Here is a 26958-nt window from a genome sequence, read left to right on the forward strand (position 1 = left end):
GAGTAGGGAACAGTCTTCCTTCCCCCATAAAAACGTCTACCTGTGGAGGTAGAAGCTGAAGGCTGCCGGCGGGAGAACTTGTCGAAAGCGGTATCCCGCTGGTGGAGCTGCTCTACCACCTGTTCGACCTTCTCTCCAAAAATATTGTCCGCACGGCAAGGCGAGTCCGCAATCCGCTGCTGGATCCTATTCTCCAGGTCGGAGGCACGCAGCCATGAGAGTCTGCGCATCACCACACCTTGAGCAGCAGCCCTGGACGCAACATCAAAGGTGTCATACACCCCTCTGGCCAGGAATTTTCTGCACGCTTTCAGCTGCCTGACCACCTCCTGAAATGGCTTGGCTTGCTCAGGAGGGAGCTTGTCCACCAAGCCCGCCAACTGCCGCACATTATTCCGCATGTGTATGCTCGTGTAGAGCTGGTAAGACTGGATTTTGGCCACGAGCATAGAAGAATGGTAGGCCTTCCTCCCAAAGGAGTCTAAGGTTCTAGAGTCCTTGCCCGGGGGCGCCGAAGCATGCTCCCTAGAACTCTTAGCCTTCTTTAGGGCCAAATCCACAACTCCAGAGTCGTGAGGCAACTGAGTGCGCATCAGCTCTGGGTCCCCATGGATCCGGTACTGGGACTCGATCTTCTTGGGAATGTGGGGATTAGTTAGAGGCTTGGTCCAGTTCGCCAGCAATGTCTTTTTGAGGACATGATGCATGGGTACTGTGGACGCTTCCTTAGGTGGAGAAGGATAGTCCAGGAGCTCAAACATTTCAGCCCTGGGCTCGTCCTCCACAATCAGCAGGAAGGGGATGGCCGTAGACATCTCCCGGACAAAGGCCGCAAAAGACAGACTCTCGGGAGGAGAAAGCTGCCTTTCAGGGGAGGGAGTGGGATCAGAAGGAAGGCCATCAGACTCCTCGTCAGAGAAATATCTGATGTCCTCCTCCTCCTCCCACGAGGCCTCACCATCGGTATCAGACAAGTTCATGAACCTGTGTCTGAAGCCGTGCCCGGCTCGCCTCCGTGGAAACACGGCCACAGTGTGAGCGTCGAGAGGTAAACTCCCTCGCCCGCACCGGCGAAGCTCCCTCCGCCGACTTCGTCTGGGAGCCTTCCTGGGAGGCGACCGCAGTCGGTACCGCCAGCGGCACCGATGTCGGAGACCTCACCCCGGGAAAGGGGCCAGCCGGCGCCTCACTCGACGGTACCGGTGGCGCAAGCACCCCCGATACCGGAGGGGAAGGGTGCAACAGCTCTCCCAGGATCTCTGGGAGAACGGCCCGGAGACTCTCGTGCAGGGCGGCTGTGGAGAAAGACATGGAAGCCGATGCAGGTGTCGAAGTCAGAGTCTGTTCCGGGCTGTCCAAGGTGGAGCGCATCGACACCTCCTGAACAGGGGGAGCGGTCCTCCCGGTGCCGATGCCTACTGGGTGCCGACTCCCTCAGCGACCCAGAGCTCTCGGTACCGACGCGGGAAGGAGACCGGTGTCGATGCTTCTTTGACTTTTTCAAACGAAGCATGTCACCGGAGCTTCCCGGTACCGACGAGGAGGACGTAGAATCCAGCAGTCGCTTCCTCGGGGCCGAGGCCGAAGAAGGTCGGTCTCGGGGGGGGGGGGGGGGGGGGGGGGCTGTACCGCAGGAGCCCTCAGGGTAGGGGGAGACCCACCCGAAGGCTCACCGCCACCAGCAGGGGAATGGACAGCCCTCACCTGCACTCCAGTCGAAGCACCACCGTCCGACGACATCAGCACTAGTGGAGGTCCCGGTACCACCGACGCCGACGCAGCCTTCCGATGTCTCAGCCCCGACGATGCAGAGGGTCGATGCCTCGATGCAATCGATACAGTCGCGGCCGAGGGCGGAGGTCTTGATGCTGTCGAAGTTGACGCACTCGATACTCCCGGTGCCGATGAAGAGCCCGAGAACAAAACGTTCCACTGGGCCAATCTCACTACCTGAGTCCATTTCTGTAAAAAGGCGCAAAGACTACAGGCCTGCGGGCGGTGCCCAGCCCCCAGACACTGAAGACACGACGTGTGCCTATCAGTGAGCGAGATTACCCGGGCGCACTGGGTGCACTTCTTGAAGCCGCTGGGAGACTTCGATGACATGGGCGGAAAAATCACGCCAGCGAAATCAAAACTCGTAATTGCGGTAAGGCACCAAAAAGAGGGGGAGAAAAAAACGACCCGAGGCCTCAAAAAGGCCTACCCCGAAAACGAAAGAAAACTTAACGGGGCCAAAAACTAGAAATACGGGAAAGGGGAAAAGACCGAAAGGCCCTTCTCCGAAATCACTTTTTTTTTTCAAAAGCGAAAAGTCAAAAGACGCGCGAGGGTCAACTTAAGGGGCGCGAACGGCGCAAACACGACCGTACCGAGCGCGGAGAAAAGAAGACTGACGAACACGAGCCGGTTTGGGCGGGAAGATGGCCGCGCATGGGCGCGCGAGGACTAGCAAAGGCCTTTGCTAGTGAAGTTTCCGATTGGAGGGGCTGCCGTGGACGTCACCCATCAGTGAGAACAAGCAGCCTGCTTGTCCTCGGAGAATAACTTTAACTTTTTTTGCAATATCAGCAAATAGCAACCTTTGCTCAACGGGAGCAGTTTGCTAAAACCTAAACGTGCTTTGTAGCAGATGTAAATCCTAATATTGATTTGTTAGGACATTGATGTTTATTCCCCTTCTGAATTGGGAAATTCTAGGCAACACTTAGTCCTGCCACCATACACCCAGACCACACTCCTTTCCATTTGCATGGACTTAGGCTTTTGAAGTGCATATCCCAGCTTTGTAAAATAAGAACTTGGATTTTTATGCAAGATAAACATTTAAGTAGTGGATTATGCACATCTCAAACATGAATAGCCCTTCCAATGGCGTTCCTAGGGGGGCTGACACCCGGGGTGGATCGCCGATGCGCCCCGCCACCGGATGCAGCACGACCCCCTGGCGAAAGAACCCCCCCGGGTGCATGCCACTGGTGGGGGGTGCCATGCGCGGCTGTCCTTCATTCATTCCATGCTCCCTCTGCCCCAGAACAGGGGCAGAGGGAGCATAGAACGAACAGACAGGCGCACGCACGGGCCCCCCCCCCCCTGACTTTTTCAAACGAAGCATGTCACCGGAGCTTCCCGGTACCGACGAGGAGGACGTAGAATCCAGCAGTCGCTTCCTCGGGGCCGAGGCCGAAGAAGGTCGGTCTCGGGGGGGGGGGGGGGGGGGCTGTACCGCAGGAGCCCTCAGGGTAGGGGGAGACCCACCCGAAGGCTCACCGCCACCAGCAGGGGAATGGACAGCCCTCACCTGCACTCCAGTCGAAGCACCACCGTCCGACGACATCAGCACTAGTGGAGGTCCCGGTACCACCGACGCCGACGCAGCCTTCCGATGTCTCAGCCCCGACGATGCAGAGGGTCGATGCCTCGATGCAATCGATACAGTCGCGGCCGAGGGCGGAGGTCTTGATGCTGTCGACGTTGACGCACTCGATACTCCCGGTGCCGATGAAGAGCCCGAGAACAAAACGTTCCACTGGGCCAATCTCACTACCTGAGTCCATTTCTGTAAAAAGGCGCAAAGACTACAGGCCTGCGGGCGGTGCCCAGCCCCCAGACACTGAAGACACGACGTGTGCCTATCAGTGAGCGAGATTACCCAGGCGCACTGGGTGCACTTCTTGAAGCCGCTGGGAGACTTCGATGACATGGGCGGAAAAATCACGCCAGCGAAATCAAAACTCGTAATTGCGGTAAGGCACCAAAAAGAGGGGGAGAAAAAAACGACCCGAGGCCTCAAAAAGGCCTACCCCGAAAACGAAAGAAAACTTAACGGGGCCAAAAACTAGAAATACGGGAAAGGGGAAAAGACCGAAAGGCCCTTCTCCGAAATCACTTTTTTTTTTCAAAAGCGAAAAGTCAAAAGACGCGCGAGGGTCAACTTAAGGGGCGCGAACGGCGCAAACACGACCGTACCGAGCGCGGAGAAAAGAAGACTGACGAACACGAGCCGGTTTGGGCGGGAAGATGGCCGCGCGAGGACTAGCAAAGGCCTTTGCTAGTGAAGTTTCCGATTGGAGGGGCTGCCGTGGACGTCACCCATCAGTGAGAACAAGCAGCTTGCTTGTCCTCGGAGAATAACTTTAACTTTTTTTGCAATATCAGCAAATAGCAACCTTTGCTCAACGGGAGCAGTTTGCTAAAACCTAAACGTGCTTTGTAGCAGATGTAAATCCTAATATTGATTTGTTAGGACATTGATGTTTATTCCCCTTCTGAATTGGGAAATTCTAGGCAACACTTAGTCCTGCCACCATACACCCAGACCACACTCCTTTCCATTTGCATGGACTTAAGCTTTTGAAGTGCATATCCCAGCTTTGTAAAATAAGAACTTGGATTTTTATGCAAGATAAACATTTAAGTAGTGGATTATGCACATCTCAAACATGAATAGCCTTTCCAATGGCGTTCCTAGGGGGGCTGACACCCGGGGTGGATCGCCGATGCGCCCCGCCACCGGATGCAGCACGACCCCCTGGCGAAAGAACCCCCCCGGGTGCATGCCACTGGTGGGGGGTGCCATGCGCGGCTGTCCTTCATTCATTCCATGCTCCCTCTGCCCCAGAACAGGGGCAGAGGGAGCATAGAACGAACAGACAGGCGCACGCACGGGCCCCCCCCCCCCCCAGCAGCGTGCACCCGGGGCGGACCATCCCCACGGCCCCCTCCCTTGGTACGCCACTGAGCCCTTCTAAAATGTCCACCATTGTAATTATAAAAGTGCGTACGATTCATGCTAAGAGGTACTGTACTCTTTAACCTAACCAGTGCCAGCAGTGACAAAAAAGATGCAGATTAATCATTGAATGTTGATTTTGGTAGCTAGTGGTTGGCAGCCATGGTAGGTAAATGAATGCTACAGTCTCTCCATCATATGCAAGTTTTAGACATAAGTTTGCACTGTGGCTCACCGACTGCACCTTTCCACATAAACAGTTTGGTGAACTCTTTACACCTTATGGTCAATAACCAGGAATGGTTTCCATGTCCTGCACATTTGTGGGTTCACTGCAGTCCAGTGTTTATGGCATAGACAGAAATCTATAAGCTCAATACTCAGGACTGCACCCAAATTTTGGTTCGTATCCTCTTTTAATTATTGTGTTATTAAGAGACAAGTAGAGAGGGGATTCATCCAATCAATAGACAAGTATATAGAATTGAAAACCCAAAGACTGAGCCTGCAGATTCCACACCATGCTCTCCCTATAAGTACAAATGGTGACAAAGAAAAAGTTGTATAAGAGCGTCAACCATATCGTTCTGCATTTCTGGAACTACGAGGAGAGAAATGATGGATGTTCCACACTAAACAAGGCCAATAGGCTGTTATATACCTTAATAGCTTCAACAGAATATGCGGGTTCAAAATGTAATTGAGATACATTCTAATCAAGACACATTTGAGTAACATTTAGCATAAATAAAAAATGGACCAGCAACTTATAAGAACTATGAAATCTATATGCTTCATTTGTTGTCAGTTCTGAAAATGAGCATAGTCGATACCAGCATATATTTTATTTCTATCCAAGCTTGTAGGAAGCTGAATTTCCTGCTGAGAATTTCTATCGTTTTCCTAGGGGTTGTGCCAGAGGTTTATTAAGCAATAGTTGGAACTCTTTTGTCTCCTCTCCTCTTCTGGTTTATATATCACGTCTTCCTGAGCATGCATTCAAAGCTCAGGAGTTCTAGAAAAAAAGCTCAAATGTTTTTCTTTGTTTGTTTTTCTGCCTTTCTCATCCACTCCACTGTTTTTCTTTGTTTGCTGGGATCAGAGGAGCCAGCAATCCCTCTCAACCCCAACTGCCAGTTATCTCAGTGCTTCTCAACCCTCTCCTAGAGGCACACCTTGCCAGTCAGGTTTTAAGGTTCATTACATTGAATATACATTTGCATATAATGAATCTCTGCTATATGTAAATATAATTATGCATATTCTGTCAACTGGTCCCAAAAAGCACACAGGCAAGCAGTGTGCAAGATCCAGAACAGCAGAAAAGAAAAACAGACCCACGTGGTGGAAAACAAAATCTATTCAACGCAGATATATAAAATCAGCCTACAATTTTCCTCTAACCACCCAGCGTGGCCATGTTTTGCCCTCTCAAGGGCTGCATCAGGGGCTTAACATGAAACCAGCAGTAACAGTCCATTGTTTCCTCTGGTTAGTGCAGAGTAGCAGTCTTTTCCAAGCAGCTGCAGCCTGACATACAGACTGCTCACAAATGCATGGGGATCTGCTTTTCTGTAAACTGGACCAGCATGGTATGCCTCCAGGAGAGGGTTGAGACACACTATTCCACTCATGGGGTGAGGGGACGACAACTCCCTTCCATCTCCAGAGCCTCCTCACTATAACGTCTGCTCCTCAGCAGAGATTAGTTGGTAGTAGCAGCCCCTGTTTCTGATGCCGGGCAGGATACCCCCTCAACTGTGCTGGTCCTGGTGGGGATTTGGGCAACCAAAGACCACGCTGTCAGTATGGCAGGTGCTTTTATCCCATCCAATCCCCACCCTAATACATAAGAACACAGTCAGTCATATTTTCATAACATCCACAACTATTTCAGTCTCCCAACTCCACCCACCTTAGGCAGCTCTACTAAATCCCATCACCATAGTAACACACCCAACCAGTCAGGGTTTCAGGATATCCTCAGTGAAAATAATCCTGAGCCACATAAGGATTGCCATACTGGGACAGACTGAAGGTCCATCAAGCCCAGTATCCTGTTTCTAACAGTGGCCAGTCAAGGTCACAAGTACCTGGCAAGATCCCAAAAAGTACAATACATTTTATGCTGCTTTTCCCCATGCCTATTTTAATAATGGCTTATGTACTTTTCTTTTAGGAAGTTATCCAAACCTTTTTAAAACCCCGCTAAGCTAACTGCTTTTACCACATTCTCTGGCAACGAATTCCAGAGTTTAATTACTCAATTGAACATTGAAAAGAAAATAAGATAACTTTTATTATTGGATTAACGTAATACATTTTTTGATTAGCTTTCGAATGTGGCCCTTCATCAGATCAGAAATAAGCAAATTTTAATAACAGCATATATTAGTGAAACATCAAAGTATTCAGTGACAGTCTGAAAGGATGAAGGAGGGGTGGGGGTTAGGTGAGAAACAGGGCAGAAACGATGAGGGAAAAAGAGATATACATGGTGATCAGAGGGTGACAGAGCAGTGGAATCATGGTTTATAATGGGCTAGAAAACCTAGAGCATATTCAAAAGCATGGATTAATGAGACAAAGTCAACATGGATTTATTGAAGGGAAGTCTTGCCTCACCAATCTACTACATTTTTTTAAGGGGTGAACAAACGTGGATAAAGGGGAGCCAGTCAACCTTGTGTATCTAGATTTTCAGAAGGCGTTTGACAAAGTACCTCCTTTACCACATTCTCTGGCAATGAATTCCAGAGTTTAATTACATTTACTACATTGTAGCTTCATCACATGCCCCCTAGTCCTAGTATTTTTGGAAAGCGTAAACAGACGCTTCACATCTACCCGTTCAACTCCACTCATTATTTTATAGATCTCTATCATATTTCCCCTCAGCCACCTTTTCTCCAAGCTGAAGAGCCCTAGCCGCTTTAGCCTTTCCTCGTAGGGATGTCGTCCCATCCCCTTTATCATTTTCATAGCCCTTCTCTGTACCTTTTCTAATTCCACTATATCTTTTTTGAGATGCGGCGAACAGAATTGAACACTATTCAAGGTGCGGTCGTACCATGGAGTGATACAAAGGCATTATAACGTCCTCATTTTTGTTTTCCATTCCTTTCCTAATAATACCTAACATTCTATTTGCTTTCTTAGCAGCAGCAGCAGCAGCACACTGAGCAGAAGGTTTCAACATACCATCAACGATGACACCTAGATCCCTTTCTTGGTCTGTGACTCCTAACATGGAAGCTTGCATTATGTAGCTATAATTCAGGTTCCTCTTTCCCACATGCATCACTTTGCACTTGCTCACATTAAACGTCATCTGCCATTTAGATCCCCAGTCTCATAAGGTCCTCTTGTAATTTTTCACAATCCTCTTGCGATTTAACGACTTTGAATAAGTTTGTGTCATCAGCAAATTTAATTACCTCACTAGTTACTCCCATCTCTAGGTCATTTATAAATATGTTAAAAAGCAGCAGTCCCAGCACAGACCCCTGGGGAACCCTGCTATCTACCCTTCTCCATTGAGAATACTATTTAACCCTACTCTCTGTTTTCTATCTTTTAATCACTTTTTAATCCACAACAGAACACTACCTCCTATCCCATGACTCTCCAATTTCTTCTGGAGTCTTTCATAAGGTACTTTGTCAAATAGTTTTTGAAAATCCAGATACACAATATTGACCAGCTCAATTTTATCTATCAGTGCTCTGAGATGAATACCATTCGGTCCAGGTGATTTGCTACTCCTTAATTTGTCAAATTGTGCCATGACATCTTCCAGGTTTATAGAGATTTCATTCAGTTTCTCTGAGTTGCAGCTTTGAATACCATTTCTGGCATCAGTAGCTCTGAAGACCGAACAAAGAATTAATTTAATCTCTCCATTATGACTTTGTCATCCCTGAGTGCCGCTTTTACCCCTTAGTCATCTATTGGTCCAATTGATTCTTTTGCTGGCTTCTTGCTTTTAATATACCTTAAAAAATGTTACTATGTGTTTTTGCCTCCAACGTAATCTTCTTTGCCTTATCAACACTTTGCATTTGTCATGTCTCTCCCGGAATCTTGGGGTTAGTGAGCCCTTGGGCCACTGCCGAGGGGTGGCAGGAGAATCACCCAAACACAGACAAGGCAGAACAGACGTACCAGCAAACCCAGGACAGGAACTACCAGGCGGAGACTGCAGCCGAGGCAACTCAAGCTGGAGCAAACAGGACAGGAATTCAGTCCAAACTTCACCTGTACTTGACCGCTGTTCCTCAGGAGTTGAGCCCCTGGGTGCAGGCGGCCGACAGGACTTACCAGACAGAGCTGGAAGGCAGAACTGCAGGAAACAGCAGCCGGCTGGTGAACAGCAGGAAACTTCCAGAAAGCACACTGGGGTGCCAGGCAGGCAGCAAGCAGCAGAATAAACCAGAAAACAAGCCGGGTCTGGGTGGGCAGCAGACAAAAGAGTAAACCAGGAGACAAGCAGGGTCAAAGCCACAATCGGGAAAAAGCACAGCAGCACTGCAACAAACTCTCACCAAAGAAAACTCCTCTGAGGCCCTCTGTTGCAAGGCAAACTAGAGACCTTCCCAGGTGGTTAATAAAGGCAGCATACAAGGGAGTTCACCAGGTACAGGTACTGCTTAGTTCCAGAAAACTCCCAAAACAATCTGGAAGGCTGGAAGATCCGGACCAGCATATCTTCTGGAACATGGGAAACGGTAAGCCATCAATTCACAGCAGCCACCAGGTCTAACCACGGGGGGGGGGGGGGGGGGGGGGGGGGGCAGGTGACTGAGAGCAAGGAACCTGGCCACAACCGTGACAGCATTTGACTTGCTATTATTATTTTCAGTCTGTCCCTTCTTCCATTTTCTGAAGGATTTTATTTTACCTCTAATAGCTTTCCTTCACCTCATTTTTTAACCTTGCTGGTTGTCATTTGATCTTCCTTCCTCCTTTTTTAATACATGGAATATAGTTGGCCTGGGCTTCCAGGGTGGTATTTTTGAACAGCATCCATGCCTGATATAAATTTTTGACCGCAGCTGCTCCTCTTTCTTTTCAACATTTAATGTTGGATTTCCTGTATTTACTCCAAAGCCGATATCATATCTGATCATATTATGATCACTGTTATCAAACAGCCCCAGCACCATTACCTCCTGCACCAGATCATGCGCTCCACTAAGGACTAGGTCTAGAATTTTTCCTCCTTTTGTTGGCTCCTGTACCAAGTGCTAAATAATTTTACCTCCCTAGCATGCCCTGATGTTATATTTACCCAGTCAATATCGGGGTAATTGAAATCACCCATTATTTCCTGCACAACCTCCATTTTATGCAAATCCATCTCTTGCCTGTTCATTGTAGAGATCCTGAAAACATGTCTACCTGGTTGTGTCCCAATAACTGGGGCCCTAATACTTACTCTCCATAGCACCTTGGTCATTCTTCATATCAAGCAGTTTGCAGCTTCCTTAACGTATAACTTGTACTGAATCTATTTGTAGTAGTTGGACATCCCCATTAAGAAATAAACAATTCAGAAGACCTGTAAATGGCAACAAGTTTTCCGCAGTCCATTTATGCTACTGTGTGTCCTAAACACACAATTTCTTTGCAGCCTGACTGCTTCTTTAGGAAGGAGAAGCAGTATATTGAGATGGATTCAGGTGCAGAAGGCAGTTGGTAAGGCAGATGAAATTTCCTTTCACCAAGTACAGAAATGGTTGACAATCAGCAGTAGCTTGAAAGGTAAGTTTTTTGAACATTTTATGAACTTTGTGACTGTAGGTGCTTGTGCTTGTCTCAAGACCAACCTAGAGTTCAAGCACACCTGAAGATTGTTTTTTTTTAAAAATGTAACCCTAGTCCCGCTCAAGCAGTTCTGGATGCCAGCCAAGCTGTTTGGGTTAGGCACCCAGACCAGGGCGTACAAAAAGTAATGTCTCTGATGAGCTGAATGCAGACTGTGGCCAGGCTAAATCCTGGTAGGCTTGGGGAGGTTTTGCCACCACCTTTATCAGCTTTCCAGCAATTCCAAAATAATCCACTTGCACACTAGTGATGCTTTTAATAAATGGTGAACTTTACTAACAGAACTCAAAGAGGAACTTCTAGCAACAGATCGGATTAACAGCACAATTCAAAGAGGTCATTCCCTATTCCAATCAAGGGGTGGGGTGGGGGACTCTCTCCCTTCCCCCAAACCTCCTCACTATAACCACTGGTCCTCAGCAGAGATTAGTTGGTAGTATCAGCCCCTGTTTCTGATGCTGGGCAGGATACCCCCTCAATTGTGCTGGTCCTGGCGGGGATTTGGAGAGCCAAAGACCACGCTGTCCCATCTAATCCCCACCCCCATACATAGTCAATCATATTTTTATAACATCTACAACTGTTTCAATCTCCCAAATCCACACACCCATAAAACCAGACAGATGAGGAGGGTAAAAATTGGAAGAACTACAATATTGCTAGGGAAGAGGGGACAGGGAAATACAATACAGTCAGGGATACTGTGATTCCAGGCAACAGTGGCATATCAGGAAAGCTAGCTAGAGGGTTTACTTTGCAGACAAAAAGGACGTGGAATGGTGGAAAGAGGGAGGGGGGCATGTGGGCAGGAAAAATAGAAGATATGGGTTCAAGGAACAATGATTTTTCTCTACTCTGCTCTTGGTTCACCCTGTCCCCTCCTCTCCTCTCTGCAGGGAGTCTGGGAAGGAGAGGCTGAAGCAGAGTACCCTTACTGCCCTGTGGTCTAAAAAGTGGCAGAACTGTGTTCCAGGCTGTTACCCCAGAAATTAAGCACTGCCCTTGCGTGTTCTGATACTGCCATCTTTAGCTCATACTGTCTTGACCTGAGAAAGGTGGTTTTGGCCGCCAAAGGCTAGTAATAAAATGTATTGTTATCCCCCCCCCCCCCCCCCCAAAAAAAAAACCCACCCATGGTTGACCATCTTATTTTCCATTTTATTTTAATAACTTAAATTGGAGTAAGACAGCTACAGTTTCACATTGGTGGTTCTTGCTCACATGCAGACCCTGTCTCGTGTGTTGGGTGGGATATGGGCAGCAGAAGGAAAAACTATGCAATGGCAACTGTAAGAAACAACTACAAACTTTGAAACTTATTTTAATGCCTTTATTAAGCAGCACTTGAAATCCTCTGATTCTAAACATTATTTTATTAATTTATTGAAAGACAACAATTAAAACATTATATGCAAGAGAGCAACCAGTTCTCCTGCAGCTTTGTGCTACAATATAAATACATATTTCTAGACGGTTTAGTCTACCCCAATTAAAAGAGGGAAAATTGCATTATTCAGATCTATACAGTAGGTCTTCATACTTTGTGTATTTCAACTATACAATGCCTGACAGGCAAATGAAAAGTAAAGGCCCCATGGATACTGAGCAATTTCATTTCAGCAGTGATTCCTGTTCTACTACCGACTCCTCCCCCGCCCCCACAACTCCAGACATTCATCTCTTGGTAACAGTGGCCTTTAAACACCCATCACATTTGTAACACACAGTTTAAGTCATTACAGGTTTTATGGGATTTTTCCTTGTTTTTACATTTACCATTGTACATTTTCATCCAGATTTTGCGAGATAATAGCCTTATTTATTATTTTAATCTGGAAAAAAGTTACTTTGGTACTACAAGGAAAAAAATCCCCTAAACAGCAAATTCAAATCAAAGCACAGCACAAAAATAATAATTTGATGTGGAATATTTTGTTTCTAGTGTTACCACTTTAATCCATGTTCTTAAAAGAGAATGCAACATTGTTGGTTCTCCCATGTTGGAACAGCAGAAAGGGGAGGAACAAAATTAAGATCTTTAAAAAGGAATGCTCTTGATGAGACAGACTCAGTTTTACATAATCCATCCTTGTGTGCAGTTTTGACAGTACTCCACTGCTACTTCTAATTGTGCTTAAAATATTTAAATAGCGAGGAAATACATGAAACTTTATAAATGGGACCTTACAAATGAAAGTCTTCTGGAGATATCTGTGTTCTCTTTTTTTGCAAAAGAATCTTCTTTTTCTATTTGCTTCAGCCTTACAGAGTAAAAATGTACGGGCCAGGTACAGGAACAACCACCATTGAATATATTACTCTGACCTTTTGATCTAAGTAGTTTCTGTCTCAGGAAATGAAACTCTGAAGCAGTATTGCCACTATATTGCCCCTAAAAAAAGGGGGATATAGTTCAGTTATATACTTATCTAGTACCACCACCTTTACTGATGGGTACAGTAATAAAAGCTTACATGCATGATACTCTAATTATACTGAATTTGTAAGACAGATGGCATGTAGAAAAATGAAAATCTGGGTTTGTCTTTAAATGTGCAGGCCGGTAAGAGCATTTTAATAAATGTCCGGTAAGTCTGAATAGTTTCTGTCCCAGTATTTCCCTGAGTAAAGCCAGTCCTGTGAACCATTGTATGGATTGGGACCCTGATGGAACCACCTGGGAAGACAAAATATTTATGTTAGGCATCCATATTTATAGAGAAAAGCAAATATTTTTTGCACCACGGTAATAAAAATCTATGTTGCTCACACTCAAATCTGCTTTGACATGTAATTTATGTACACATTTTCCAATCAAGTTGTTTGTTCAATGTGGCTTACAGTCTACTTCAGTTAAAACCTGTTACATTGTCGCTTAGGGTTGAACATAAAGCAACTCACTTTCTAGCACTGGATCTGAATAACTCATGTAAACAGATACAAACTCATGATTTTTTAAAAATCCATTTACTTTGACAGGATATCAAAGTAAATAACAATCCTAAAACAAAATCATAGCCAAATTTGTGATTGTAAACTCAAAGCAGGTTTGTAACATTGTATTTAGGCTGCATGCAGGTGTCTATCGAAGGCAGACATGGATCTAATAATGTCAGATGCCTTACTATTATTCTATATGCTGTAAAAGGTGATTCTGCCCACTATGTTATTCTTTCATTAGATGCACAGAAATCAAAAAAATAGAGCAGCCTTATTTATTTAGGGTCCTTTGCTACTTTGGTTTTAGTTCCAATTTCTGTACTTGGATTGAATCCGCAGGACCGCCACTGCCGCCCTCCCTACTCAGGACACAGTCACAGTTGCTGCCCCTCCCTTGCTCGGGCCGCTCCTGTCTTCCCCAAGCATGTAGCCAGACTTCAAAGATTTTTTTTTTTTTTGGGGGGGGGGGGGGGCGCGGAGCCCAAAATGTGTGTGTGTTTGGGAGGGGGGGGACATTTTGCCCTACCACAACCCCACATACCTTGGCTGGCGAGGGTCCCCAAGCCCTACCAGCAGAAGCCTTCCTCCAGCACTGCTCTAAATTTCATCAAAACCAAGCATGTGCAACATGAGGGGCAGCACTGAGCAGGGCTGGCAATGCAGCGGAGAACAGCACTGGAGGAAGGCTTCTGCTAGTGGAGCTTGGGGAACCCCTGCCAGCCAAATCAGGGGCCCCAGTTCCAATATGGAATCCTGTCTGCTCCTCCCCAGCCTCTAAGTGGGGCCTTGCACCTGTCTTTCTCCTGCTCCTGTTGGGACCTGGGTGATTACGTTAACATGATCACCTGGGTCCCATCAGTAGCAGGAGAGAGACAGACTCCAGTGCTGGGCCCCACTTGGAAGCCCGGCCCGGGAAGATCTTGCCCCCCCTCTCGGTGGCCATGCCATTAGCCTGCTGCTCAGGTTAATAGTTTTCACTGTCTCTTTCATTAGGCAGAGGTAACTAGACAAGGGTTTCCTCTTTCTCCTTTCATTTGCCTTGGCTATCAAACCTATGACTATTTATTTCTTCATGACATTTATACCCCAACATTAGACTGAAATAGACTCAAGTTCAGTGTGGCTTACAAAGAAACAACACTGTGATCTGGATCTCCACTGAAATCTTTTGTAACCACACAGGAAATTAAATACATGCTGTCAGCATCAGTTCAGAGCTTAACCAGAAAGTTAGCAGCTCTGACCTCCCCGATCCCTAGTGATGTCACTGTAAGTAGAAAGGATGTCTCTCTACCTGATGGGATTAGTTAACAAGAGCAGTCAGATAGGCTATCTTTGAGAACTGGGCCTTCAAAGGAATCCACATCTCTTGGATAATCAGGAGACATCAAATAAAACAAACCAAATTATTACACAGGACTATGCTAGAAAAAGAGAGTTCAGGGATATAAAAGGGCACGTTCACACTCAGGAGGGGACATACACACACATTCAGACCCACATCCACATACCCCATCATACCTGCAGACCTCCAGCCCTGACAGAAAGACAGACATTCATTCATTGACAGACGCACACAGGATCAGAGGAACAGGCTGACTCAGACACAGAGAAACAGCTGCAATACCTTTTGGACCGGCTGTAAGCCTATTTCTATAAACTACCTTTTTTCAAGCAACACCTGAGTGTTGCATTAATGTGCTGTAAAACCCACTTTCCCTAAGAAGTGGACCTGGGACCAAAAGAAAGGAACCCAGAACCAGACGAGAGCCAAAGCTGACATCAGACTTCTGGGGATCATAACTGACACATACTATTTCCCTTTAAGCTGATGATAGCATAGTATGCCTTGCTCTGTATTATGACCCTCATTACACAATTTTCAAAATCAGTTCTCCATCCATGCAAAACAGCTTTAGCCAATACCAACTGGGCAAAATTAGAGTCTGTGTTCCAAATTGTCCTTAAATGCAAATATCTAGGAGTGCTTAGGGACTTACTACTACAGCTTTCTCTGAATTACAAGAAGCTCCCAGATTCTGTAAAAGTGACTTAAGCAGCTGGGATGACATGGCTGTTTCCAGGTAGGGGGAGTGAATGTTATGATAATAGTCCCTAAGAGACTATTTCAGATTTCAAAATGTCCTATATCAGTACCCAGGAAGTTTTTTTTTTTTTACAGCTCTGGTGGATTCTTGTCCACTTTATTAGGCATGGTAAGATGGTCAGGATATCCAAACAAACACTATCCCTAAAGGAGGTAGGAGGAGTGGGAGATAGGATATCCTAGCCTTCTTACCATGCCCAATTCTCCCACTTACACACAACTTACTGCTGGTTGCAAGCTGTTTTTTTGACCGGTGTGGGTTAGATTGGAAGCCCACTGGGTGAAAATACAACCCTTATCCCTCATCATCAGCTACTGAGCTATCCGGATGTCAACTGCACCCCTTTTTAGCCCCTATTTTCTGGTGGAAAACACATAAAGGAAGTAATTCTATAACCGTGCATCTATAATTAGAAGAACGTATTCTAGAAAGGAGTATTGATGCCTATTTACTTTTTAGAATACTACTACGAGCATAACAGTAAAGAATATAGGCCTATGGTTTATGCATAAGCACTTATGCCAGTCACACAGTTGGCAAGTGTGCACCTAAGTTCTGGTGATATGCATGTAACTTACAGTACTTTAAGTTACACATGTTAATTGTGCTTTCTGCCCAGACACATTCCTGTGTATACTCACTTATGCGCTATGTAAGATTTGTGCAAAGTCATGGAAAGCGAATGATACATACCTGTAGCAGGTGTTGTCCGAGGACAGCAGGCTGATTGTTCTCACGACTGGGTTGACGTCCACGGCAGCCCCCACCAACCAGAAGAAAACTTCGCGGGCGGTCCCGCACGCAGGGCACGCCCACCGCACATGTGTGGCCGTCTTCCCGCCCGTGCGCGACCATTCCAGCTCAGTTGAATGACAAGCAAAGGAATGAGTAAAACGCAACTCCAAAGGGGAGGAGGGAGGGTAGGTGAGAACAATCAGCCTGCTGTCCTCAGAGAACACCTGCTACAGGTATGTATCATTCGCTTTCTCCGAGGACAAGCAGGCTGCTTGTTCTCGACTGGGGTATCCCTAGCTCTCAGGCTCACTCAAAACAAGAACCCAGGTCAATTTAACCTCACAACGGCGAGGGCATAACAGAAATTGACCTACGAAGAACAACTAACTGAGAGTGCAGCCTGAACAGAATAAAATCGGGTCCTGGAGGGTGGAGTTGGATTCAAACCCCAAACAGATTCTGCAGCACCAACTGCCCGAACCGACTGTCGCGTCGGGTATCCTGCTGGAGGCAGTAATGTGATGTGAATGTGTGGACAGATGACCACGTCGCAGCCTTGCAAATCTCTTCAATAGTGGCTGACTTCAAGTGGGCCACTGACACTGCCATGGCTCTAACACTATGAGCCGTGACATGACCCTTAAGAGCCAGCCCAGCCTGGGCGTAAGTGAAGGAAATGCAATCTGCTAGCCAATTGGAGATGGTGTGTTTCCCGACAGTGACCCCCTTCCTATTGGGGTCGAAAGAAATAAACAATTGGGCGGACTGCCTGTGGGGCTGTGTCCGCTCCAGATAGAAGGCCAATGCTCGCTTGCAGTCCAATGTGTGCAACTGACGTTCAGCAGGGCGGGTATGCGGTCTGGGAAAGAATGTTGGCAAGACAATTGACTGGTTAAGATGGAACTCCGACACCACCTTTGGCAGGAACTTAGGGTGAGTGCGGAGTACTACTCTGTTATGATGAAATTTGGTATAAGGAGCATGAGCTACCAGGGCTTGAAGCTCACTGACTCTACGAGCTGAAGTAACTGCCACCAAGAAAATGACCTTCCAGGTCAAGTACTTCAGATGGCACGAATTCAGTGGCTCAAAAGGAGGTTTCATCAGCTGGGTGAGGACGACGTTGAGATCCCATGACACTGCAGGAGGCTTGACAGGGGGCCTTGACAAAAGCAAGCCCCTCATGAATCGAACGACTAAAGGCTCTCCAGAGATGGCTTTACCCTCTACACGATAATGGTAAGCACTAATTGCACTAAGGTGATTCCTTACTGAGTTGGTCTTCAGACCAGACTCTGATAAGTGCAGAAGGTATTCAAGCAGGTTCTGTGCAGGGCAAGAACGAGGTTCTAGGGCCTTGCTCTCACACCAGACGACAAACCTCCTCCACTTGAAAAAGTAACTCTTTTTAGTGGAATCCTTTCTAGAGGCAAGCAAGACACGGGAGACACCCTCAGACAAACCCAACGAAGCAAAATCTACGCCCTCAACATCCAGGCCTTGAGAGCCAGAGACTGAAGGTTGGGGTGCAGAAGCGCTCCGTCGTTCTGCGAAATGAGAGTCTGAAAACACTCCAATCTCCACGGTTCTTCGGAGGACAACTCCAGAAGTAGAGGGAACCAAATCTGACGGGGCCAAAAAGGCATTATCAGAATCATGGTGCCGTGGTCTTGCTTGAGCTTCAGAAAAGTCTTCCCCACCAAAGGTATGGGAGGATAAGCATACAGGAGGCTGTTCCCCCAATGGAGGAGAAAGGCATCCGACGCCAGTCTGCCGTGCGCCTGTAGTCTGGAACAGAACAGAGGCAAGCTTGTGGTTGGTCTGAGAGGCGAAAAGGTCCACCGAGGGGGTGCCCCACTCTCGGAAGATCTTGCGTACCATTCTGGAATGGCGCGACCACTCGTGCGGTTGCATGACTCTGCTCAGCCTGTCGGCCAGACTGTTGTTTACGCCTGCCAGGTATCTGGCTTGGAGAAGCATGCCGAACTGGCAAGCCCGCCACATCCTGACGGCTTCCTGACACAGGGGGCGAGATCCGGTGCCCCCCTGCTTGTTGATATAATACGTTGCAACCTGATTGTCTGTCTGAATTTGGATGATTTGGTAGGACAGCCGATCCCTGAAGGCCTCAGTGCGTTCCAGACCGCTCGGAGCTCCAGGAGGTTGATTTGAAGATCTTGTTCCTGGAGGGACCACACTCCCTGGGTGTGAAGCCCATCGACATGAGCTCCCCACCCCAGGCGAGACGCATCCGTCGTCAGCACCTTCGTGGGCTGCGGAATTTGGAATGGACGTCCCAGGGTCAAATTGGTCCGAATCCTCCACCAGTGCAGCGAATTGCGGCAACTGACGGACAGGCGGATGACATCTTCTAGATTCCCGGTGGCTTGGCACCATTGGGAAGCTAGGGTCCATTGAGCAGATCTCATGTGAAGGCAAGCCATGGGAGTCACATGAACCGTAGAGGCCATATGGCCCGGGAGTCTCAACATCTGCCGAGCTGTGACCTGCTGAGACGCTCTGGTCTGGGAAGCGAGGGACAGGAGATTCTGCGCCCTTGCTTCGGGAAGAAAGGCCTGAGCTGTCTGAGAATTCAGCAGAGCTCCTATGAATTCCAGAGATTGGCCTGGCTGAAGATGGGACTTCGGGTAATTTATCACAAACCCCAGTAGCTCCAGAAGTTGAATAGTGCACTGCATGGACCGAAGAGCTCCTGAGTCTGAGGTGCTCTTGACCAGCCAATCATCGAGATACGGGAACACGTGAACCCCCAGTTTGTGTAGCTACGCCGCAACCACCACGAGACACTTCGTGAACACCCGTGTTGCAGAGGCGAGCCCAAAGGGCAGCACACAATACTGAAAGTGCCGTGTCCCCAGACGGAATCGGAGATACTGTCTGTGAGCTGGCAGTATCGGGATGTGAGTGTAAGCGTCCTTTAAATCCAGGGAACATAGCCAATCGTCTTTCTGAATCATGGGTAGAAGGGTGCCCAAGGAAAGCATCCTGAACTTTTCTTGGACCAAATATTTGTTCAGGCCTCTCAGGTCTAGGATGGGGCGCATCCCCCCTGCTTTCTTTTCCACAAGGAAGTACCTGGAATAGAATCCATGCCCTTCCTGCCCGGGTGGTACGGGCTCGACTGCATTGGCACTGAGAAGGGCGGACAGTTCCTCTGCAAGTACCTGCTTGTGATGGGAGCTGAAGGACTGGGCTCCCGGTGGGCAATTTGGCGGGGTGGAGACCAAATTCAGGGTGTATCCGCACTGCACTATTTGGAGAACCCACTGGTCGGAGGTTATCAGAGGCCACCTTTGGTGAAAAACTTTCAACCTCCCCCCGACCGGCAGGTCGTCCGGTACGGATACTTTGATGGCGGCTATGTTCCCATGGATCCAGTCAAAAGCCCGTCCCCTGCTTTTGCTGTGGAGGCGCAGGGGGCTGCTTAGGCGCACGCTGTTGACGGGAACGAGCGCGCTGGGACTGTCCCTGTGCCTGAGGAGGCCTTCGGGCCGGCTGGGTGTACCTGCACTTGCTGTAGGCGTAGGGTGCAGCCTGCCGGGCTTGGGAAAAACGTCCACCTGCAGAGGTGGATGCTGAAGGCGCCCGGTGGGAGAGCTTGTCGAGAGCGGTTTCCCGCTGGTGTAGTTGGTCCACCAACTGCTCGACCTTCTCGCCGAAAATGTTATCCCCCCGGCAAGGGACATCCGCCAGTCGTTGCTGGGTGCGGTTGTCCAGGTCAGAGGCACGCAGCCATGAGAGTCTGTGCATCACTATACCTTGGGCCGCAGCTCGAGATGCCACATCACAGGTGTCATAGATACCCCTGGACAGGAACTTTCTGCACGCCTTCAGCTGCCTGACCACCTCCTGAAAAGGCCTGGACTGCTCCGGAGGGAGCTTGTCGACCAGGTCCGCCAGTTGCCTCTCATTGTTCCGCATGTGAATGCTCGTGTAGAGCTGGTATGATTGGATGCGGGTCACAAGCATGGAAGATTGGTAGGCCTTCCTCCCAAACGAGTCCAGAGTGCGAGACTCCCGCCCAGGGGCGCCGAGGCGGTATCCCTCGAACTCCGTGCTCTCTTGAGAGCAGAGTCCACAACCGCCGAGTCATGAGGCAATTGAGGCCGCATCAACTCTGGGTCTGAGTGGATCCTGTATCGGGACTCCGCTTTCTTGGAGATGGTGGGATTAGATAATGGCTTCAGCCAGTTCCGAAGCAGTGTCTCCTTAAGGACATTGTGCAACGGCACCGTGGATGACTCTCTAGGTGGTGATGGATAGTCGAGGACTTCGAGCATCTCCGCCCTCGGCTCATCCACAGTAACCACGGGAAAGGGAATGCAGATAGACATATCCCTGACAAAGGAGGCAAAGGAGAGGCTCTCAGGAGGCGAGAGCTTCCTCTCCGGTGAAGGTGTAGGGTCAGAGGGAAGGCCCACAGACTCCTCTGAGGAGAAATATCTGGGATCCGCCTCCTCCTCGGTGTCGGACATGAGCTCTCTCAGCTCAGACCTCAACCGGGCCCGTCTCGGCTGCGAGGAACCACGTCCTCTGATGGCGCTGAGCGGTGGACTCCCGCGCCGGCGGGGACGAAGCTTCCCCCATCGACGTCGACTCCACCTGCGTGGCGGTCGACACCGGTGCCGCAAGCGGTGTCGGCGTTGGAGGCCTTGGCATCGGGCCAGAGCACACCGGCGCCTCCATCAACGGCGCTGGGGGCGCAAGCACCCCCAGTGCCGGTAGAGCCTGGCGCATCAGCCCTTCCAGGATTCCGGGAAGGATGGCTCGGAGGCACTCGTCAAGGCCCGCTGTTGGGAAAGGCAGGGGGGCCGGTGTGGGTCTCGGTGCCGGAAGCTGCTCGGGTCCAGGAGACGGTACCGAGGTACCCGCGGACTGACGCAGCGACACCTCTTCAACCGAGGGGGAATGCACCTCCCGGCACTGCCGCTTCCTGGGCGTCGAGTCGCCCCTCGAAGTACTGGAGCTGGCAGTCCCGTGCGCGACTGATGACGGTGCTTCTTTGCTTTCTTTCGATGCCCGTCATCGGCGCTCGGCGGAAGAGACGAGGAGGAGGTGGAACCCCCCTCGAGGAATCAGATTCGACAGGGTTCGGTCCCGATGGCCCTGGGCAGAGGGAGTGGCCGGGGCAGACTGCCCGCGCGGCCTCTCACCCCCGCCGTCACTGGCAGGCCGGCGGGCCACAGGTACCTGTACTCCTGGGGTCGGTGCCAGAGTCGGCGCCGATTTCGTCGACATCAGTACCGGTACCGAACACCCGGCCGTTGACACCGATGCCATAGACGTCTACGTCGAAGGGCCGGCGCAAGTTCCAAAAAGACAGTCCCGTAGAACTTGCCTCGCCACCTATGTCCGCTTCCTTAAGCCGAGACACAAGGTGCACATCTTGGAATTATGCTCCGGGCCGAGGTACTGGAGACACCAAGCGTGGGTATCGGTCTGCGAGATCTGCCGGCCGCACCGACCACAATTTTTGAATCCGCTCGGGACCTTCGAGGACATAGACTGAAAAATTGCGTCTGCGAAGTCAAAAGAAACGACCGCGACGAAGCACCCTCGCGTCTAAGAACGACGAGGACAACTCCTTCTTTTCTTTTTTTTTACGAAGAAAAAACACGCGAACGCGTACTCGAAACAAAGAAAAAGCGCGGCTAGGCCGCAATCCGGTTTCCGGGGCTGACAAAGAGAGAGACGGGTAACACTTCTCCAGCGCGGAATAGAAAAAAACTGAGCAGGAACGGTCGCGCAAGGGCGGGAAGACGGCCGTGCATGCGCGGTGGGCGTGCCCTGTGTGCGGGACCGCCCACGAAGTTTTCTTCCGGTTGGTGGGGGCTGCTGTGGACGTCAACCCAGTCGTGAGAACAAGCAGCCTGCTTGTCCTCGGAGAATACTACTTAGGCAGAATACTGGCATAAACACATGTGTGTATATGTTAGTATTCTACACATTTACCTGCTTAAATGTTAGCACCTATGTTATAGAACTACCCCCAGCATGGCTAAAAATCATCCCCATACCTTTTACCTTATACTCCTCTCTCAGCACAACTGTTCATTAGGAACATGGAGATTGAAATTTGGGCACCAAATGGAGAGTAGTATAGTCCATCCTAATTCTCCTAGTTATCTGATGAAGGATCACTTACATAAGACACGAGTTAAAAATATCAGTGGGACTCCTATTGGTTAGTTTCAATATTTTCAGATAAGAATTTTGTCTCTAAAAAAACTTCAAGATGGCCACTGTCTACATCTGACGCTCACGTCAGCTGTGACCTCGGAACCTAACCGCGATGCCAAAAAGAAGGGGCCGATCTGCCCCCGCTGCCTCTCAGTGGCAAAGCTTACCTTCTAGTACTGGTCTGCTCGACTCGTATTTTCAGAGGACTGGGATCCCTGCAATGCCGGAGAGTGACCTGCTGGAACGCGCTGGGGTGAATGGAGACCCTGGGATGCTCCTTGGGCTGGAGCTTTCGCTTAGCCCCGATGTGAGAGCTCCTCCCCCATAACTACGAGGCAGCAGCTCCCCGCTATCGGCTTCTCAAACACTGTTGGCCAAGGATGGGGCAGAAGTAGAGATACGAGAGGCACCTTACCAACCCGATGGAGATCGGAGTAGCAGGGAACTATTGCCTTCAATGGAAGAGGTCGTGGCTGTTTCATCTAACACAGTGGGGGAGGCTGCAGCTGAAAGTAAGGAGACACTCTTCTATCAATAAGGAATCTGAGGTACCAATGACTATTTTCTTTGTCTTTATCTAAACTTACTGAAGTCACTCTAGATACTTTATGGAGTTTAATTGTAGACTGGGGTAAAGCATTGAGCCCTCAAGTTCAAAAACTGACACAGGATTTGACTAATTTGGAGAGGAAATTTAAAGAAACTGTCTCTGGACTAGAAACTTTAACTCAACAAAATAAAGTACAAGAGAAAGAACTGCAGCACTATTATAAAAGATCTGACATATTTGAGGAGGAAAACTGAAGCTCTTGAAACTTATCTAGGAGTAATAATCTCTGATTCCTTAATTTTCCTAAACAATTTGCAGTCTCTCCTCGAGATATGTTAAAAAAGTATATTAAAGAAATACTAGGAGTGGATGAAGAAAATATTCCACCTTTCTCACAAGTATATTATTTACCTACTAAATTCAGTAGATACTCAGCAAGACCAAGATAATCAAGAGTTAGATGTTTCTGCATTATTGGAATCTTCAGATACTGATTTGGTAGTGGAGTCAACTTTGATTGCTACTGTAGCACTGACACCAGATAAAAACTGGCTGTTGAGAATGTTCTTTAAAAATAAAGATAAGACTTTTTTGGGATTAAAAATTCTAATTTTTCCTGACGTCTCCAAGGACACCCGGAACAGACGTCAGCAATTTTTGTTAATGAAAAAAGGTGTTCTTCAGTTAGGAGCTATTTTTTTTCTGCGATATCCTTGCAAATGTGTCATCAGATACCAATTGGTAAAATATGTCTTCTATGAGCCTTCCCAACTTACAGCTTTTTTGTCAACCAAAAGAATTATTGGGGGATCCCAATAATAGCTCTCTGTATAATTTAGTTTAACAGGGATCTGTGCGTAGGATGAAGAAAATTCCTTTATAGCTTTTCTTAAACCAGAATTCCACTGTTAATATCTTGGATCTAAAATGTGGACTTGAGTAATGACTGACAAATGTTTTTTCCTTTTCTGTTTTTTCTTTTTTACTTAATATTTGAAATTCTGATTAAAAAAAAATTTTGTCTCTTGAACAAATGTTCAAAATCTGTTGCTGTGGTCACCTACAGTATTTGAAAATTTTTTGTTTACCTCACTCACCTCAAGATACCTGGTTTCCTGCCAATATGCAGCTAGAGGGGAGTGTCTCCAAACTGATTAACTCAAATATATTGCCCAGCGGGAAGTCTCCATCTAGGGATAGGACAAGGTATTCCAGTCAGGGGATCTGGAGTTATACCTTCAGATATTCAATTTCACTAAGCCTGGTCACCTCAAAAATCAAGATTTTAATATGCATGTTATGTAATCACCTCTCCCCCCACTACTTCACAAGTGGGATGATAATGGATCATCCTTGTGATTGAGACACTATCGACAGATAGGTGATTTGTGGTAGTTTGTCTTAATCTTTGGTGGACACACCTTTGTATTTAGGTATGTTGTCTATAATGGGAAACTGTGCACTTCAGGGAAGAAGGATGGATGGGGTGAAGAATAATTGTTTTACACTATTCTGTTATCTCCCAACGAAATCTCCTTTTAAACTGGTTTCAAGGTGCTGGGAAAAATACTGAGTTGTATTTTGAATTAGCTTGAATATCTATCATCATCGGTTTGTACTTACTCCCAAATCTAATAAAAAGGTTTGACACAAATGCACTTTGTAATAATGCACGTGGCAGACTCAGTTCCAGGCTTGCAACGAAGGCTTAAGACAACAGACGGTTGAGTCCAGGAAAAAAAAAAAAAAAAGTAAAACAGTGCTTTGTTTACCTTTATAGCTTCAAACAGCACATCACCACATTCAAACAAATAGCATGAGAATATTCTGGAGTCCTACCCCCTACTCTGGGCCTCCCCCCTTCTCTCTGGGCCTGGAGTTTTTAAACTTTCTACCCTTGACCCCCACCTTTTCTTTTATGTTCTTCAGCTGAGTTCCTAGTTAAGTGGACTAGAGATGTCGTGCCCTTAAGGTGCACCAATGACCTCTCCTGTACACTTATTCCTATAGCCCTAGCTCAACCTTTAGCTGCACTCTGTTCCTATCAGGATTACATCCTGAGAAGTGAAGTCTGGATTATGGTGGCCCCTGGTATTGCTCTCCTTTTTCCAAACAGGGCTGTTAGACATTAAGGGGCCCAGGGCAGAAACCAGGGAGGGGGCTCTAAAGCTGGCCTTTAGCCTATGCCTCCTTTAGCTTGAAGCAGATTTGGGGCCCTCTACAGTATGGTGACCCAGGGCAACTGCCCTGTTTGCCACTCCCTAATGCCAGCCCTGGTTCCAGAGCAGCTAGAGATCTTTTTTTAGTAGTCAGCATGCATCCCTGCAGGTAATTGTGAAATACCTTCAGTGCCCTTTTATAACTAGTGCTGTCTCCTCCACTCCCACATAAGTGGAGAAGTTTTTGGCTTGTAAAAGCCACCAGATATTCCTGCCTACCCCTTTCTTGGGCAAAGACTACTTTCAAACCCTCTTTTGCATCATTCATCTGCACTATGAAAAGGTGGTTAAACTTTGGGCTCATTAGAACCAGTTCTGAATCCAAAGCCACCTTTGGTTCCTCCTGGAAGGCTTCTTCTGCTTTCTAGACCATAAAACATTCTCCGATACCGTCTTCTGCAGCAGACAGATTAAAGGTTTAACCTTTTCCAGGAAGTTTGGAATGAACTGTAAGGTAACAGTTGGCAAGCCCTAGAAAGGCTATCATCTATTTCTTTGAGACCATCTCACTCAGATGTCTTCTTCCACTTTCCAATTCTATGATTGCACTTGCCCTCTTCTCGAGGGAATACCCTAAGAACTGCCTCACCTAGTCACCTACCTGACCTTTTCCTGGATTCTAGTACTTCAGGTTGGATGCAGAACTGCCATTTCTCCTCTGTACTTATTCACAGATGAAATCTGTGATTTGCCTAAAGGTTCTCAGGCTAGTATCCCTCTTTCATTTTGACAGACTAATTAAGGATCCTCATGGTACTTGTGGGTATGGCTTCTTTTATACGGCCACCCCTGGTAGGCCTGGAAATTGGGCTTTCGCCTGATGCTGCGGAGATTTAGATACATTAGTTTCCCTGTTATATAAGTCTGAGCCTTCCACAGGGAAACACTTCCGAGTTCCCATGTCCATTGAGTTAGCACTGAATCCATGGAGTTTCAAAGCTTAGATAGGACAACTGGATATGAGAGGTCAGGGAGTGCTTCCACTTTGGTTTGTCTGGCTAGTATCCTCAACCCTGCCTTGGCTGTAAGATAGTGTTATTGGTCCCCATGTCATCAACTGCTCATAATGTGGGGAAAATTACAGGTTACAGTACAAATAGATTATAGTAAGTTGGTGCAGTTATTTTGAAATTTGTGATTTTTCCTTTGTTGGTAAGCAGGCATGCAACAAAAAGAGGAAAGGACCACCACAGACAAGATATATATATAAACTGTAGAAAACTTAGGTTGACCCCTGGGTCATCATAAAGCCAGGCATTTCAGAAAAGCATTCCACATCAGATGACAGGCATAAACAGAACTGCAAACAAGTCCAAACCTGGGACCCTGTGCCACTGGAGCTCTTCAGTTCAATGTGATAGAGAAAAACATAACTTATTATTTTTGCACCTACTACAAATAGTCATGTTTATTTCTTGTGTGACCATCCACACACATTACATCTGCCTGCTATTTACAAAGAATTGTAAAACAAATACAAGGTATTGTACAAGAGCACATTTCAGCAATAACACAGCAGCATATTAGAGAAACATTATTAAATTATCTCCTTCCAGTTTCAAAGTGCAGAAAGAAAATTTTAAATTAAAAACATGGTGCTGGTTTTATGTGTGAATGCACTATTCTGAAGATGTTTATATATTTAAG

The 26958-nt window shown here is 47.6% G+C and overlaps 1 protein-coding gene across 5 annotated transcripts in view; it reads right to left on the minus strand.

Annotated features, from left to right (window-relative positions):
- Positions 1–11874: 11874 nt before the first annotated feature.
- Positions 11875–26958, minus strand: part of OSBPL1A (oxysterol binding protein like 1A) — a 548756-nt gene continuing 533672 nt past the window's right edge. For all 5 annotated transcript variants that reach the window (XM_030213649.1, XM_030213658.1, XM_030213630.1 and 2 more), the window contains one exon: positions 11875–13235. In XM_030213649.1, coding sequence (XP_030069509.1) covers positions 13133–13235 — 103 coding nt within the window. In that variant the 3' untranslated portion in view covers positions 11875–13132. The remainder of the gene's footprint in view (positions 13236–26958) is intronic.

This window comes from Microcaecilia unicolor, chromosome 1 (assembly GCF_901765095.1).
Source record: "Microcaecilia unicolor chromosome 1, aMicUni1.1, whole genome shotgun sequence".
NCBI lineage: Eukaryota > Metazoa > Chordata > Amphibia > Gymnophiona > Siphonopidae > Microcaecilia > Microcaecilia unicolor.